This window comes from Marmota flaviventris, chromosome 4 (assembly GCF_047511675.1).
Source record: "Marmota flaviventris isolate mMarFla1 chromosome 4, mMarFla1.hap1, whole genome shotgun sequence".
In the NCBI taxonomy this organism is placed as follows: Eukaryota; Metazoa; Chordata; class Mammalia; order Rodentia; family Sciuridae; genus Marmota; species Marmota flaviventris.
In genome coordinates this window covers 76878527-76893862 of record NC_092501.1, presented here as the reverse complement: position 1 = coordinate 76893862, position 15336 = coordinate 76878527, and the positions used below count along the sequence as shown (strand labels likewise).

At 42.6% G+C, this 15336-nt stretch overlaps 2 protein-coding genes across 3 annotated transcripts in view; both read left to right on the top strand.

Annotated features, from left to right (window-relative positions):
- Positions 1 to 4512, top strand: part of Rassf4 (Ras association domain family member 4) — a 35658-nt gene extending 31146 nt beyond the window's left edge. Inside the window, exons 9-11 of the mRNA XM_027947915.3 lie at positions 880 to 1001; positions 1821 to 1918; positions 3100 to 4512. Of these exons, the coding sequence (XP_027803716.1) occupies positions 880 to 1001; positions 1821 to 1918; positions 3100 to 3160 (281 nt within the window). The 3' untranslated portion in view covers positions 3161 to 4512. The remainder of the gene's footprint in view (positions 1 to 879; positions 1002 to 1820; positions 1919 to 3099) is intronic.
- Positions 4513 to 10202: 5690 nt separating this feature from the next.
- On the top strand, positions 10203 to 14507 carry Znf22 (zinc finger protein 22). Of its 2 annotated transcripts, none has more exons than XM_027947899.3 (2): positions 10203 to 10271; positions 12568 to 14507. In XM_027947899.3, the coding sequence occupies exon 2, from the start codon at positions 12655 to 12657 to the stop codon at positions 13369 to 13371; it is 717 nt and encodes a 238-aa protein (XP_027803700.3). In that variant the 5' UTR covers positions 10203 to 10271; positions 12568 to 12654; the 3' UTR covers positions 13372 to 14507. The 2 variants fall into 2 exon arrangements, with proteins under 2 accessions (XP_027803700.3, XP_071467389.1); XM_071611288.1 differs by lacking the exon at positions 10203 to 10271 and adding an exon at positions 10521 to 11077.
- The last annotated feature ends 829 nt before the right edge of the window (positions 14508 to 15336 follow it).

Here is a 15336-nt window from a genome sequence, read left to right as displayed (position 1 = left end):
TGTACTTCTTACCTGAGGGCTCTGGGCTGGCCTTCCTGGCAGTGGGCAGCCCTCCTACACTGGCATATACTGCACTTAAACCGCACACCTTCTTCCCAACCCCAACCCAGGCACACTTGCCATCACTCTCAGAATCCCACCAAAATTGTGTACAAAGCCACCGTCACCAACCTACCTCTTCAAATAAAACGGACCATTCTCAAGCTCATTGTGATTCAGTCAGGAGAGGTGGGGAGTGTAGGCCAGAAGCCGCGACACAGAGCTGCTGCCACAGAGCCTGCATGCCCCTCTCTGCAGCACTGGCGTAGCAATGTCCTGTGACTGAGCTGGCCTGCACTTCCCCATTTCTTTTCTCCCTCCTGTCTACTCAGCTCCTGTTTCTTTCCTGGCTGGATTTTGTTGAATGACACTATAGGAGAAGGAAAAAAGTATTTTTCCTCTACCCTCCTTTTTTGTAAATAAGATTGGGAAGAGAAAAACAAAAGGGGATTTGTGAACAGGTGCATGGTCCATACCCATGGGAGCTCTCAGGAATGAGTGACTCAAAGGGGCGGTTAGAAATTGGGCTTTCAAAGCACTTCAGCAGAAGAATAAGTTTTTAGAAAAGTGACCAAACAAAGAAGGGATTTGAGTTTCCAGGGAGGCAAATAGTGTGAAGGCCAAGATATCATTCCTTCTCAGTTGCCTTTAGCTCAACATAATCCTGTGCCAAAGTGGCAGATTGGGGTTGGCTTGTCGTGCAGCCTTTCCACAGGAAGTGAGGTCTGAAGAAGGTTCCCTGAGCTCCCTGAACATCCATTCCCTACAATGTTCCTGTCCTGGTACAAAGAGAGGCATTTCTAACATCTTATGGATTTTATAAATAGCCTTTTGTTTCAGAGAGGACAAAATTAAAAGACAGCGAGTATCCACTGATTTCCAGAATCCTGCATGGACCCTGTGAGAAGATCGTCAAGATCTTCCTGATGGAAGCTGACTTGGGCGAGGAAGTCCCCCACGATGTGAGTAGGGGCTAGATGGGGGCCTGGCTTCCTTGGGAGGGTCTAGGAGGAGACATGTGGATTCCAGAGGGCTCTAAAGATGACCTTGGCCAGAATCCTCTCAATGTCTCCTGGGACCACACAGTTGTCCTGAAAGGGCTCCAGGTCCCTTTCTTCATAGTAACCACCAGCTTCGTCAGCTGGCTTAGAAGAAAGAAGTTGAGTCCTAGAAAACTGGGGCCCTGTGCTTTTACTTTCATACTAGTGAACCCTCTTCCTTCTTTGGAGTGTACCTTATTGTTATTACATTAAAGACCCACACAAGAGCTCCTTGACTAGGGCCTATGCAAGGGAAGAAGATGGCTAAGTCCTACCAACAGTCTGACCAGACAATGAACACATGTTCAAACTCCTGTGCACAGAAAAAGCCCTAAAGGTTTGGACCCCAAGGAGACAGTCTAGTAGCCCAGTCTCCCTCAGCCTCTTCCCAGAGCTGGTACTGTTTCATTCCATTGTTAAAAACAATGCTGTTCTCACCAGCCTCCCCACACCCACCTATAGAGAACACCCAGTGTGACAATGCTGCAGTATTGAATGCTCTTCCTAATATTCAACTCAATATTTCCTCCCAGGGATAATAGTTGCCTTTGAGATAAGAATGGTTCCCATTCTCCCATCCTACACAGCAGGGCAGTGTTGGGGGTAGGGTGGGAAGAAGGGCAGCTACTTCTGTGGACACAGGATGTTGGCTGGATTGGCCACTATGGAAGCCATGAGAAAAAGAAAATACATTTTGGGCTTCTCATTTAAAGCACATTAAAATGTTCTTGGATTTTCTAGGTCGCTCAGTACATTAAGTTTGAAATGCCGGTGCTGGACAGTTTTGTTGAAAAATTAAAAGAAGAGGAGGAAAGAGAAATAATCAAACTAACCACGAAGTAAGCAGCACTTAATCAGCCAGTCGTGGGTTCTGATCATCAGGGCATGTCTGCAGGGCACGCCTGTGCTGGGTACCTGGTGCCCTTGCAGTTTGAGGAGGCCTGCTTGTCCTGGCTCCTAGCATCACCCTCTGGTCTCTCAGTACTGACAGCATACTGGGGTGACAGCCTGCCAAAATGGAGGAAACCCAATCTAGACTGCCCAGCCAGCCTTGGCATTCTCAGAATCCTGGAATATAACGCAGAAAACTGGGAGGGAAAGGCAGAGGCAAGAGCAAGGGTGGGCACTGGATCTAGTGATCTAACTCTGGAAAAGCAACCACAGAGAGGGCCTGCTAGGTGCAGCTTCTGTCTGGTCTGAGACCTTTTGTACTAGCAGGAATACTAATCCTGCTGGAAGGTGGCAATTGTCAGAACTCAAGCACCAGCTGCTATTGCATCAAGGATGAGTTCAATAGAAAGGGGAACAGGGCCTGGCTGTGTGAGATTAGCCAGACTGCAGGACCCCATGACCTATCTATCCTTCAGCAACATGGAGCAGAACATGTGGAAACATTCCCAGGGCCTGAGGAAGGAAAGGCAGGCTACTCACTGTAGAACCTTGGGTTGGTAACTGGTTTGGATTCTTGTGTCTGACTGAATGACTCTTGGAAAACCTCATCCCCCCAACAGCTTCCAACTGTGCATTTGGGCCCCACAGAGGGAGTCTGTGGAGATCCCAGAGTGAAGGATCTCTTGTGCCATTGATCATGTCACTGTAGGGTTTTAGAGCAGGAAGGGACCTGGGGATCACTTGATCAGTCTACTCAGTTTGCAGGGAGGAAACTGAGGCCCCCAATGAGGAAGGACGTAGCACAGGTTATCTGTAGAGTCTGGGCTAGAACACAGGCTTCCTGACCCCTGACATGTTGCCCCGTGCATTCCAGTATGCCCCTGCCTATGCTGGAGAGTTTTTGGCATGGAATTGTAACAATCTCTACGTGGCAAAGAGCCTTACTGATGCTCCTCACAGGAGCAGGCTGGACTCTTCTCTTTGCTTCAAGAGGATAGGTAGTGACTGCCAATCATCCACTCAAGAGCAGTGATGTGGGTCAGATATCTTTGTGCTCCCTCCCTTCTTCTACTCCTACCTTACTGACCTCCAGCCTCAGTGATTTGTCTTTGTCTTTGTCTCCCTCCAGGTTCCAAGCCCTGCGTCTGACAATGCTGCAACGCCTAGAGCAGCTGGTGGAGGCCAAATAGCAAGCCAGCACATGTCTCTTCTAACACCCATTGCAGCAAGTGCACATGGAGTCCCAGCAGCCAGGCCTTGACTGGTCACACTGATTAATGGCTGCCTAAGGAATCTAGTGCCTGTGTTTTTAACCTGTCTGAAGTCTAAGCATTGTGAGTCCTGCATTCCTATCCTTGGCTCCATAGTGAGCACACACAGGAAGCAGACCCAGGCCCCAGGAGCCAGGAACTTGCCAATTGTATTCTGCTTGGCAGGCTAGCCTTGAAGTGATTGGCACCGAAACTGTGCCAATGGCTGTGTCTCCTGCTGAATAGTATCTGACTAGCCCCTGGGGTGTAGGCTTCATCCATTTGCCTAGTACCTGGCTTAGAGTTCCAGTAGGGCCACCAAGCACTGTCCTCATTCTCCATGTGCACCACGAGATCCCTGTCTATCCCATATCATACTGCTACTTGGTTACTCTACTGGGGAAAGCAGGCGCTGCCAGAAGTTATGGGATGTACCCTGTTTCCAGCTATCACTTTATCACAATATCCCAGGCTTCTAAACCTCTTTGCACAGCCCAGCACCTCTACTGCAAAGCCTAAATCAGGAATAAAACCATGGGGAACCCATCTGCTTTTTGCAGAGATCATTCTTCTGAACAAAGCCCAAAGGAATTATTAAAAGAAGCTTGCTGAAAGAAATTCACCAATTTAATCACGTTGGGGAGGTGGCTTCTATGGCATTGAATGGACACTGCTGGCAGTGGCTTAAGAAGGCAGTGCTTGGCCCTCATCACCACTGTCCTGTGGACACCTATCTGCCTCGTGCCTTCTCTGGACATGTGTACTTCCTATTTAGTGGACAGGGGGCAACTGTAAACACTTCCCTGTGTGGTAATGAGGAGAAAGGTCTGTTTGAGGGAGAAAGGGCTTTAAATTCCCTGGGGCCAGATACTGAGCAATTGGTGTTTGTTGACTATTGGAGAATTTTTGGAGTGAATGAGAAATGCTTTGCAAAAACTGTAACAGTTTACATCAGCCATGTTGGTCTAAAACAGAAAACAGAAGATCAAATTCTTCTGCTGGGGTCTGTGAATGGCAGATTTAAAAGGAAGAACCATACAGACTTGCATACAGACCCCTTATGGGATCCCCCAAAGAGCAGAACATGGAAACAATCAGGCAGTTTGGAGTCACTTGTCAGAGTAAACTTCATACCAGATTGCCCTCACCCAGATCTGTCACCATAGAGACTCAAAGATTCCAGGGGAGGTCTGACAGCAGTTCTCTTGTCTTTTTTTTTTTTTTTTTTTTGATTGGCGTATATTTTCTTAGGTGCTCAATAAAGGTATGCTGTATTAAACTGAAGAAATGAAGACCAAGCTTTTCTTTTCTTTTTCTTTCTGCATATCCATATTGACCTCTTCTTCTAATCTCTAAATTTCTTAGAGAGCTTGGCAGGAGAGCCACAACCCAATTCTACAGGACTCCTGTGTTTTTCAGGCCTAGCTTGCAGATTGGTGTGGGGTCTGAGATGAGACTGTTGTAGGACATAAAGGAAGAGTCACGGTGACAGCCTATGAGTGATCTGAGCAATATGGTCACCCTGCATCAAAGAATCTTAGCATCAGAAAGGCCTCAGGAATCTTCCAGGAAGTGGCTCAGTAAAGGGTAGAAAATGAACCAAGCAGAAACTTTCAGGTAATTTTATTTACTCACCAGTCCATATTTACAACCTCAGGTCTGACAACTGCCCGTCTATTGTTCAGGAGTAACTGAGTGACTGCCTTACGCCAGACCTGTGCCCAGCCTGGAATAACAAGATGGAGTGACCATCTGTCCTGTGTTCAGGGATCTCTTTGTCAGAAGCAGGCCATCTGGGAATGTCAGGAGACCAGTTCAGCAAGCCAGCTAATCTCCCAGGAAGGAGGCCTGAGGCTGAGCTGCGAATGGCCAAGATAGTGTGTGTGTTTTTGCAGGCCAGGAGACACATGCCAGTGAGGAGCAGGACAGGGGCACGATGCTTTGGAAGCCACTGCAGCAGGAAACTCAATAAGCTCCAACCTGGTTGTTTAGTTAGTTTTTGCAGTTTCTAAAATACTATTTAAGGCCTTTTAAGCTAAGTGTCACTTTCAAAATAGATATTATCAAAACTGATTCCTGAATATCATAGCTAGGAAAAATCTGTATCAAGTTGTATAGACAAGGATATGTCCTCTCCTGGAATCCTCTCAGGGCTCACAAATCTTTTTTTCAATACCACGTTTGTTTTCCTGAGGGAATCAGAAAAGGATTCATCCAGGTCACCCCAACACCAGGATTTCATATTTTAGACTTTGTGATTTCTTATTGATTTGGGGGAGCATCGGCTTCATACAGTTTACAGTATTTCTCATATGAGATAGTAAAGGTATCTGAAGATAAAGATCCCTGCAAGAATGTGCTGTCTTCCTAGGCCAGCCCTCAGGGACCAGCGAGTATAATAAACAACTCAGGATAAATCAACATGATTGCAAAAGGACTGGAATCTGGAAAAACAGGGTTGTTTGTCCAGAACAAATGACCAGAAGGGATCAAAAAAAACAGCTTGTTTTTCTGCCATGATAACCATGTGCTACCTGCTTAGAGTGTTTACCAGAAAGTGGATTAAAGGCCTTCTCATTGTCAAAATAGATCCATCCACCCAGGACACATCTGGCCCCTAAATTCTAGAGAAACAAGGCCCAAGGTTTGTGCAGTCTGACCAGGTGATTTGTAGAGGAATCAAGAATGCCCAGTGTGCCCATGTGTGTAGAGCACAGGCACCCCGCAGCTGTACAGGAAGCAGTGAGATATCTTTGTCAGGTGCAGGGGTGAGCTGCAGCCCCCCTGACCCTCAGTTCCTCAGCAGTGTTCAGGCAGGAAGCTCAGTTGGTCAGATCCAAGCAGCTCCAAGTGTATAAACAGCCAGATGCACACACTATATTTAGAACTCACAAGCTGTGATTGGGAGTGAGCCAGCTGTAGACGTGCTAGAGATGCACAGCATGCAGGGTGGGGCACCAAGCCCTCCTTATGGGGCTTTAACAGAGATATTTTCTGCAGGCACAGGAATGGGAATTCCCAGGGTTTCCTTTCCCAAAGAGCTGAGAGGAAACTCTTTTTTTTTTTTTTTAAACCAGCTTAGTGGACAGAAACATTGTTCAGGGACCCTGTGCTGAGGGGTCTGCTTTGTGGGAAAGGTACCACTCCGGCCCCTTCATTCCTGTCACACTTGACTGGCTTGTTGCACTAGGGTTGTGACTCCATGTTGCCAAACGCAGCACTCCCTGTTGAGACAGTGCATGTGACTGTGAGTGTGTGTGTGCTTGCACTTGCATGCAAACACGTGTTCACACACAAGGGAACAAGGAGTTCAAGGGAAAAAGCCAAAGGAAAAGGAAGCTGTCTTTCCAGGATGTTTCTCAGCTCAGAAAATCCTTCTTCCTAAAAAGAGCCCTTCAAACACTGCCACACTCAGTAACACAGAGCCTCTGCTTTCCGAGAGAAGTCCCAGCTGTGAAGGGGCTGACCCTCTTTTGGCTCAGGTTCCCCGGAAAGATGCAAAGTTAGATGCCTAGGGTATGCATGCCTCCTCCCTCTTCCCCCTTCTTTGTATTTTGTAAGTATAGTGTGTGAACCCTCTCAATTATTTAACTGACATAAAAACAACCTGGAATTCCAGACTTCCTGGCTTCAGAGTCTGTGTCACTTATAAATGTGTGACTTTGGGTGTTTGGGGAAAATTGGGTCCTAGTGTTTGAGAATTGGCCGCCAAAACAGAAGTTGTCATGAGACTGAAGAAAGGCAGATAGATCCAGGATTGTGCAAAGTGTAATTCATTAGTGACTTGCAGACTGAAGTGTGTCTTGGGTGGCAGCAAAATATGGATCTCTGCACACCAAGGCAGAAAGAAAAGATTTATATGTTAAGGTAGACAAAGGTGTGTATTTGTACCAGAATGTACTTGGCTTAAAAAAAACAAACAAAAAAAAACTATTAACATATTCAACATCAATTAAGAAACAATCTGGGTGTCAGTGACCAGAAAACCATGCTTAGCTGTCTTAACAACTTTGTCCTATAAAGTTTGGGATATGTGCCAGGGTCAGCTGGTAAGCAAAGTGGTGGTTATAATAAAGACAGATGTAGTCATGTCAAGCTGGATCCTACATTGGGCAAGTTACTTGCCTCAGTTTTCCTATCAGAAAAATGGGGTGATAATAACAATTCCTCTCTCAAGGTTGGTAAAAGGTATATTAGCTTTTAGGGCACTAACAAATGGCCTCAAGAATCTCAGCCTACAAGAACATTTATTTCTCTCACATGTTCCATGGGATTGTACTGACTACAGGTGTTCCATTGTCTCTTTCCATCCTGGGTCCTAGGCTGAAGGAGCAGCCCCTCTTTGGGACACTCTATTATTGAGGCAGAGAGAAAGAGCAGAGTGCTGGGGCAGAAGCACACTGACTCAAAGCTGCTGCTGGGCTGGGTTGTGTCTCCCATCCACTCATATGCAAGTCATGTGGTAAAGTCTACATTGGTGGGATGGGCATATTGTTCACTAGGAGGCACGTAGAGTCACATGGCAATGGCCAAGAATGAAAAATCAGAGAAAGGTGTCACAAATGCACAGGTATAATCATACCATGGGAACATTAACAAGGTACTGTAAGTACTTTAAACAGAGGCTGGCACAAAATAAGCCTTCCGCAAATGTTAACTATTTTTAAACTAATAAATAAATTATGAGCATAAAATCGTGACTAATTATTTTCAGTTCTTTTTTCTTTTCCCCTTATTACCCATGTCCTATTCCATGTTCTTTCTTCATCCTTACCTCTTACTCCATCCACTCTTGGCCATTTGCCTCTTCATTCTTCATCTTCCTTTTAAAATTCATAATTCATTACCCAGTCCTATAATCTGCATACCCCATGGGACTTCTGTGGCTGGCTCAGTTGTTTTCAAGATAGGAAAAGGAAAATCCACCTTTAAATGGGACATGGCAAGACTTAGTTTTTAAATTTATGGCTGTCTTACAAAACGTTTTTGAAAAATTTTATTATTTTCACATACATAGAACAAATAGTCCTAGCAGATAATCTTTGCTCTTAAAACTTCCTAAGCCATCCCTGGCGTCTCTGGTTATTGCCTTTCATCCCCAGCACATCCAACCACCAATATCAATAGCTTGTAATAATAATTTAAAAATAAAAGTAATAACAATGGCTCACATTTCTTATGTGTTATGTATTGTGTTAAGTGCCTTACGTTATTTTACCTCATCCTTTCAATAGTACATATATTATCTGGATTACTGAGTTTGATCTTCATGATCCAGACCTCCTTCAGTTTTATGCTTTAACATTTGCAGAGGCAGCTCCTTGAATAACAAAATGTTCCAGTTTTGGAGTATGAAAGAGAAACATGCCTCTTACTTATCTGCCATACAGATGTGATGGTCCCTGATGTATGAAACTATAGTAAAGATGAATGACCAGAACATACATGTAAAAGCAGTTTGTAAGCTGGGCATGGTGGCTCAGGAAGCCGAGGCAGGAGGATTGTGAGTCCAAAGTCAACCTCAGCAAAAGTAAGGCACTAAGCAACTCAGTGAGACCTGTCTTTAAATAAAATACAAAAAAGGGCTGGGGATGTGGCTCAGTGACTGAGTGCCCCTGAGTTCAATCCCCAGAACCAAATAAATAAATAAATAGAAAGAAAGAAGGAAAAAAACCACTTTGTAAACCATTAAGCATCTTATATATTCATTCTTCCAACAAATATTTATTGAGTGGCTTCTTCCTGCTGAGCACTGTTCTTCCCACTGCAGTCATAATAAAGAACAAAAAAGATACATCATGGTTGACACATTTATGGTTGTTGGGTTTTGCTCTAATGAGATAGGAAGCTTTTAAAGGGTTCTGAACACATGAATAACACGGTTTCACTTGGGTTTTAAGAGGATTATCTGGCTGTGAGAAGAGAATAAAATCCAGTCAGGAAGCCAATGCAATAATCCAGCCAGGAGGTGATGAGTGGCTAGGTGGAGATTATAGCAGCGGAGACATTGAAAGCAGCTTGATTCTCTATATATTTTGGATATAAACCCATTAGAATTTGTTGGTGGATTGGATGTGAGTTTGGGATGAAAATAAGAAGAGATAACAATGACATCCAAGTTTTTGGCTTGAGTAGCTGAAAACAATCGAGTTGCCATCAATTGCTGGGATGAAGACCATTGAGGAACAAGTGAAATGAGTATCAGAAGTTCATTTTGAGGTATATTAAGTTTGAGATATCTATTGCACATACAAATGGAATTCCTGAGTTGCTGATTGGATGTATGAGTCTGGAGTTCAATAATATTTGCCTTCCAGGATCAGTCTGGAGTTAACAATGAGGGAATCCTCAGCACGTATGATGGTATTTGAAGACTTTGGACTAGAGAGGATTCCCAGAAAATGCTGCACCAGCCAGGCTGGCTGAAGAGCAGCCTGTAAAAGAGCAGAAGCAAGAGTGTTCATTACTAAAGAGAAACAAGAGGGGTATGTGGAGAATCACAAGGCTTCGAGAGGAAAAGGGCTGTTTCAAAATTGGGTAGTTCACTTACTGTGTGAACTTGAGCAAACTTCTTCTCTAAGCCTTGGTTTCTTTCCTGTAAATCCAGTGTGATCATTCCCACCTTGGGGAAGCCTTCTGGTGATAAATGACTCACGAAAAACATCAGGAACAGTTTAGGCTCTGCAAAGGGATCTCTGTATACCAGACACTCAATATTTGAATTAAAAATACAGTTTCGAGGCTAGCAGGCTGGTTTCAAACGCCCTGACACAGGCTACGGTTTCTATCAACTATTCAGGTCAATCCTCGACCGCAAAGGGAGGCAACCATAGGTCTTGTGGTCCTGGGGTCGCCGCATGCCTTCCGAGAAGTGGGAGAGTTTAACAAAGCAAACACTGGAAGAAACCAACAAAACGGTCGGGTGGGTCCGGGACCATAGAGGGTCGCTCCGCCACATTCCTAGAGCGGCCGCGCGGCGCCAGCAAAGGGCCCGTACTTCCGGCGGCGGGAGAGGCGCGGGGCGAGCGAGGGCGGCGGCCGGCGCGGCGCGGTGAGTGGGCTGAGGGCGCGGGGAGCCGCGGCGGGTGCTTAGGAACCCTTGGGCGCTGGCTGGCTGCCGCAAGGGAGGCGCCGGCCTGGCTAGCGGCGTGGCGGGCGCCTCGGGCCTCCCGGCCGGGCCTGCCCCCAGGCACCGCAGGGAGGCCGTGCGTGTCCCGTGCTGACCACGGCCAATGGGGTGGGTCCGTGCGGAGCGGCCCAGGGATGCCTCGGGAGAGGAGAGAATTTAACCGGGATACCCAACCAAATGGGGCCAGAAAAGGACAGAAAAGAGTCTGAGAGCCTCGGGCCTTGCTTCTTCCGTTGCTCATGGCGAGATTAAAGATCAAATCTATTGAACAAAAACGTGAACAGCTCACGGTTGTTCTGAGCGATTTATAGTGACTCATTTTTAACTTCTTATTCCCTGAAGAAATGCCATTTTTCTTGTCATCCTCTCAGTTCTATGGATGAGGAAACTGAGGCTTATTCCTGTTAGTTTTGCAGGAGAGGAGCTCCTATGGATCAAATTCACCTGAGTACCCATACCTGCCCAAGAATGTGTGGTCTCAGTGCTGAACTTGGTTTTGAAAGAGGTGACAGATGCATCAGTACTGCCCCTAAGAACACAGGTTCTGGAGTCAGGCTACTAAGAATTGGGAACCATGCTGGTGTGTTAACTACCATTGTGCCTGCATTTTCTTAGCTCATAATGGAGATAATTGCATATAGCTGCTATGAGAACTAGAGACCTAGCCCAGAATTAAATAAGCTCAGTGGCTGGCACATAGGCTTCCTGTTAGTATGATGTTTTCAAAGGTAGGTATATTTGATAATCTCAAGAGTTTCTGACCAGATCTGACCTCTTTAATATCAAAGTAGACACGTGGTTTATTTTTTAAAGTACAATTATCATTGTAGCTGTTTTTTGAATGCTATGCACCTAATACAGTGTATCTTAGATTGTCTGTAAATGTTTTGAGAAAGTTAAGAAATGGGTAGTGCTCGCTCTAATTTTGTTTTCTACAATTTGCACTTTCTGATACCATAATTATAGCATATATAATTATTGAAAATCCCCACCCACAAAAGTCCCGGACACTATTAGGCCTGGAGTCTCTATATGCTAAAATGAAAAAAGGCAAAAAAGAAAAAAATGTTATTTGTGTTTTCATTTACTTGGTTTATATGCTTTTATGTAGAGAAACTCAGGATAGTTACTCCTGTTTTAAAGTCTACTTCCTGACAAGATTCAGAAAATAATTTCCATAATTTTATTATTTTTGTAGTCCTTGCTTCACCCACATCTCACCTATTTGGAATTTGTGGAGTTTTCTCTGTTGTTTTGATTATTTTAAACAACGCTGAGGCAACTCTATAAGTAAATAAAAGTATTTACTTGAAAATTTTAATTTTGTAGCATTTGGCTATTTTTAAAATGCCATCCTATTTTTACATGAAGATTATTTTCTTCCCTTTCTCCTTTTCACATATTCTACCTACCATGCTTTTTCTACTCAGTTTTAAACTTTCTGCTACCTTATAAACTTTCTGTTGAAGTTTCTCTTAGAAACTTTGAATTCTTGGATTATTCAATCTAAAAAAAAGTTATAATAAAACATCTATTATTTGAGATTTTACTCTTCTAGTATTTAAGATAAGACTCCTTTAGAACTCCTTACAGAGTAGCTTTTACTTTCAAAACAGTATGCTACATAGACCTGGGTTGTTACCTGTAGATGTAAAAGTGGAATCGCCAAATAAATAAGAATAGAGAGGAATATATCATAAAGTAGTATGATTTGTCATTTCCTTCAGATTTGGATGCTTTAGATAATCACTATTAAATAAAAAGTTTAATAAGAGAGTACATATTAAAACATAATGGGATGTTGGGGATGTAGCTCAGTTAGTATAGTGCCTGCCTTGCATATACAAGGCCTTGGGTTCAATCCCCAGCTCGGCCAAAAAACAAAACAAAACAAAAAGACCCATAAAGAGATTCTATTACACAAATGTTGATTGTCTTTTGAAGTTATTTCTCCCCATTAACTGCTTATCTTCTCTCCATATTTTAGTCCATCAAAATAGTGTACTCATTTAATAGTACCTAAAAAAATTGTATTTTCCCTTATCACATTATCCTCTAGAATTATTATGCAAATATTTTTCCCTTCAGAATTATTTTTTCATTTGTATTGAATATGTTTTTAATTTAAAAATGAATGTAATTTCAATGGATTGTAAAGGCATTAAAGTTGAATAACAGATCATTAGTAATTTGTTTTTATTTTTCATTCTACCCACAGAAAACTGAGCTTTGTAGCGCTAGGAAATGAAACCTTAGTTCAGAAGAAGACAGTAGACTCTCTAACGAATACACTTGGCTATTCACCATGAGGTTAGGAAAACCTAAAGGGGGTATTTCTCGAAGCTCAAACCAAGGAAAAGCCTATGAAAACAAGCGTAAAACGGTTCGGCAGCGGCAGAAATGGGGAATGACTGTTCGTTTTGATTCAGGCTTGAGTAGACTGAGAAGAAGCTTGGATGAAAAACCCTATAAATGCACAGAATGTGAGAAGTGTTTCAGTCAGAGTTCAACTCTTTTTCAACATCAGAAGATCCATACTGGAAAGAAATCCCATAAATGTGCTGATTGTGGGAAAAGTTTCTTTCAAAGTTCTAATCTCATTCAGCATCGACGGATCCATACTGGGGAAAAGCCCTATAAATGTGATGAGTGTGGAGAAAGGTTTAAGCAAAGTTCAAACCTCATTCAGCACCAGAGAATTCATACTGGAGAAAAACCCTATCAGTGTGATGAATGTGGCAGATGTTTCAGCCAGAGTTCCCACCTTATTCAGCATCAGAGAACCCATACCGGGGAGAAACCCTACCAGTGCAGTGAATGTGGCAAGTGCTTCAGCCAGAGCTCTCATCTGAGGCAGCACATGAAGGTGCACAAAGAAGAGAAGCCACATAAAGCCCGGGGTAAAAACATCAGGGCAAAAACTCACTTAGTATCCTCTTGGAAAGCTGGTACAGGAAGGAAATCAGTGGCTGGTCTCCGCCAAGTTAAGGGCAGTGCTTCAGCCCTCTTTAAAAAAAAGTAAAGTGTAAAGACATAGGCTATCTCTTAGAATTTGGGATACTATAGTAGAGCACTTAGATACTGGATTCTTCTTTAGCATGGAGACATTGAAAGTTTAATGACATTATAGGGCTGAAATAAAGACCAGTTGACCTTATTTTTATGTAACATGGAGCACAAAAAATGAAAATATAAGATCCTTGGTCTCACTTGAAATTGCTTCCTGCATTGTTTTGACAAAGAGCATCATGTTTTCATGACATTTGTGAAAGTGCAGGCATGCCAATGATTACTCAGTTTTAAGACTTCTGTGGAAGGAATGAAAAGAAAGGGAGAAGGAATTAGTTTCATTAGCTTTGAAGTTATCTGACATTAGGAGAGTTTATGTTTGTAAAAGTTTGTAGTATATTAACCATTAGTTTATAAGTGTGACTCGACTAAATAAAATGTATTCAAGTTCACAGACTTTTTAACCAACAAGGCCCATCTATGTTAGTTTTGTTTTTATTCTCTTCTACTTAAGTCCCTGTTTTTCACCATATTCTAAGGAATCCAAAGTGAGAACTGAATTAAACCACAAGTCTCCTATTTCTACTAATACTGTTCTTTGTGTTGGTATTACTGCTGTATTGCTGGTTTTCTTGAAGTTGGGATGGATTTATATTGATTGATGTCCATGGCCTCTTTTGGTACATGTTTGACAAACTAAGCCAGCCTTCTAGACTACATGAATAAACATCATATTCTATCAACAAAATTTCAGCTTCTGGCAAAAAAAAAAAAAAAAAAAAAATCAAAACAGGAATTTATAGGCCTTCCTGCCAGCAAGACTTATGAGCTTTTAATTATCCTGGTTTTCTTAGACAAATATTTGTTGACAGCAAAATTCATTTAATGTGTAAGTACACTGGAGCTCCTTTAAAATTTTGACTTTTTATACTATAGGAATTATTTAATAAGGTTAACAATGTTTCTTAATGTCCATCAGAAAGGTGCCAGGTGTTACACGTCTCTGATCAGCCTTTAGCTCAGGTTTTATTTCTATTAAACTCTTAACATTCTTCTGATTTTTTTGGTATCTTTTATAATCCTATCAGTTCCTGCTGTATTAATGACCAATTATCCACAAAAATAAAGAATGAAATATTTTGCATAATACTACCTTCTGTTTTTCTTTTGGGATATTGTTTTAATGATTTAGATCTAAAAATCACAACTTAGACGAATCATTTGTTATATCAGTTTTGATTTCCTCAAACCTGAACTTTGCCTCCATCCTGGCTTTGCACTGGGTTCAGGGCCATAGATTTCAGCCTTGTTGACAACACTTTCATCCAAAAGGATATCCAGAAAATATTTTCTAAGTATTAGGCGATTATAGTTATCTTTTACAAAACACTTGATCTTTTACTACCTGTTATTTATAGCAAAGTCACTTTGTAGCAGTGCATGATTGTAGGGCCCTTTTAAGGATCTACTGTCAAGTTATTCATTTTGTATCTGGAACAGCTTCTGACTAGAACCAACCCCACTTTTTAAGTTTGTCCATTTTGAGAGCAACCACAGGGTCTTGCAAAAGACAAAACCTCTGTATTGCTGGAATTTATAGTTTACATTTTATTTTTGATAGATTTGTATTCTCTATAAAAGTAAAGCAAGTGCTCTTCAGATTTTAGTGTAATCCCAGTTTGACTTAGTTTGCATTTCTTAGAGCCCCAGAGCTGAGAACAAATAGATAAGTAGCATGGTAGCTTTCTGTGGTAGTTAGTGGACATTGAATAATGTACATCTGGTAGGTAGTGCATCAGAGTACAGTCTCATTGATGAAAATATGCTAGCTGCTCCTCCTCTCCCAATTCTGAATTTCCAGCATTATTCAGGTGCTTACCAAACATTAAATCCTTTTATTCTTTGGCAGACCATCCCCACTCTTTCTCCCTGAGGTACTGTGGATTGAACCCAAGGACTTTGCAAGTGTTCTGCCACT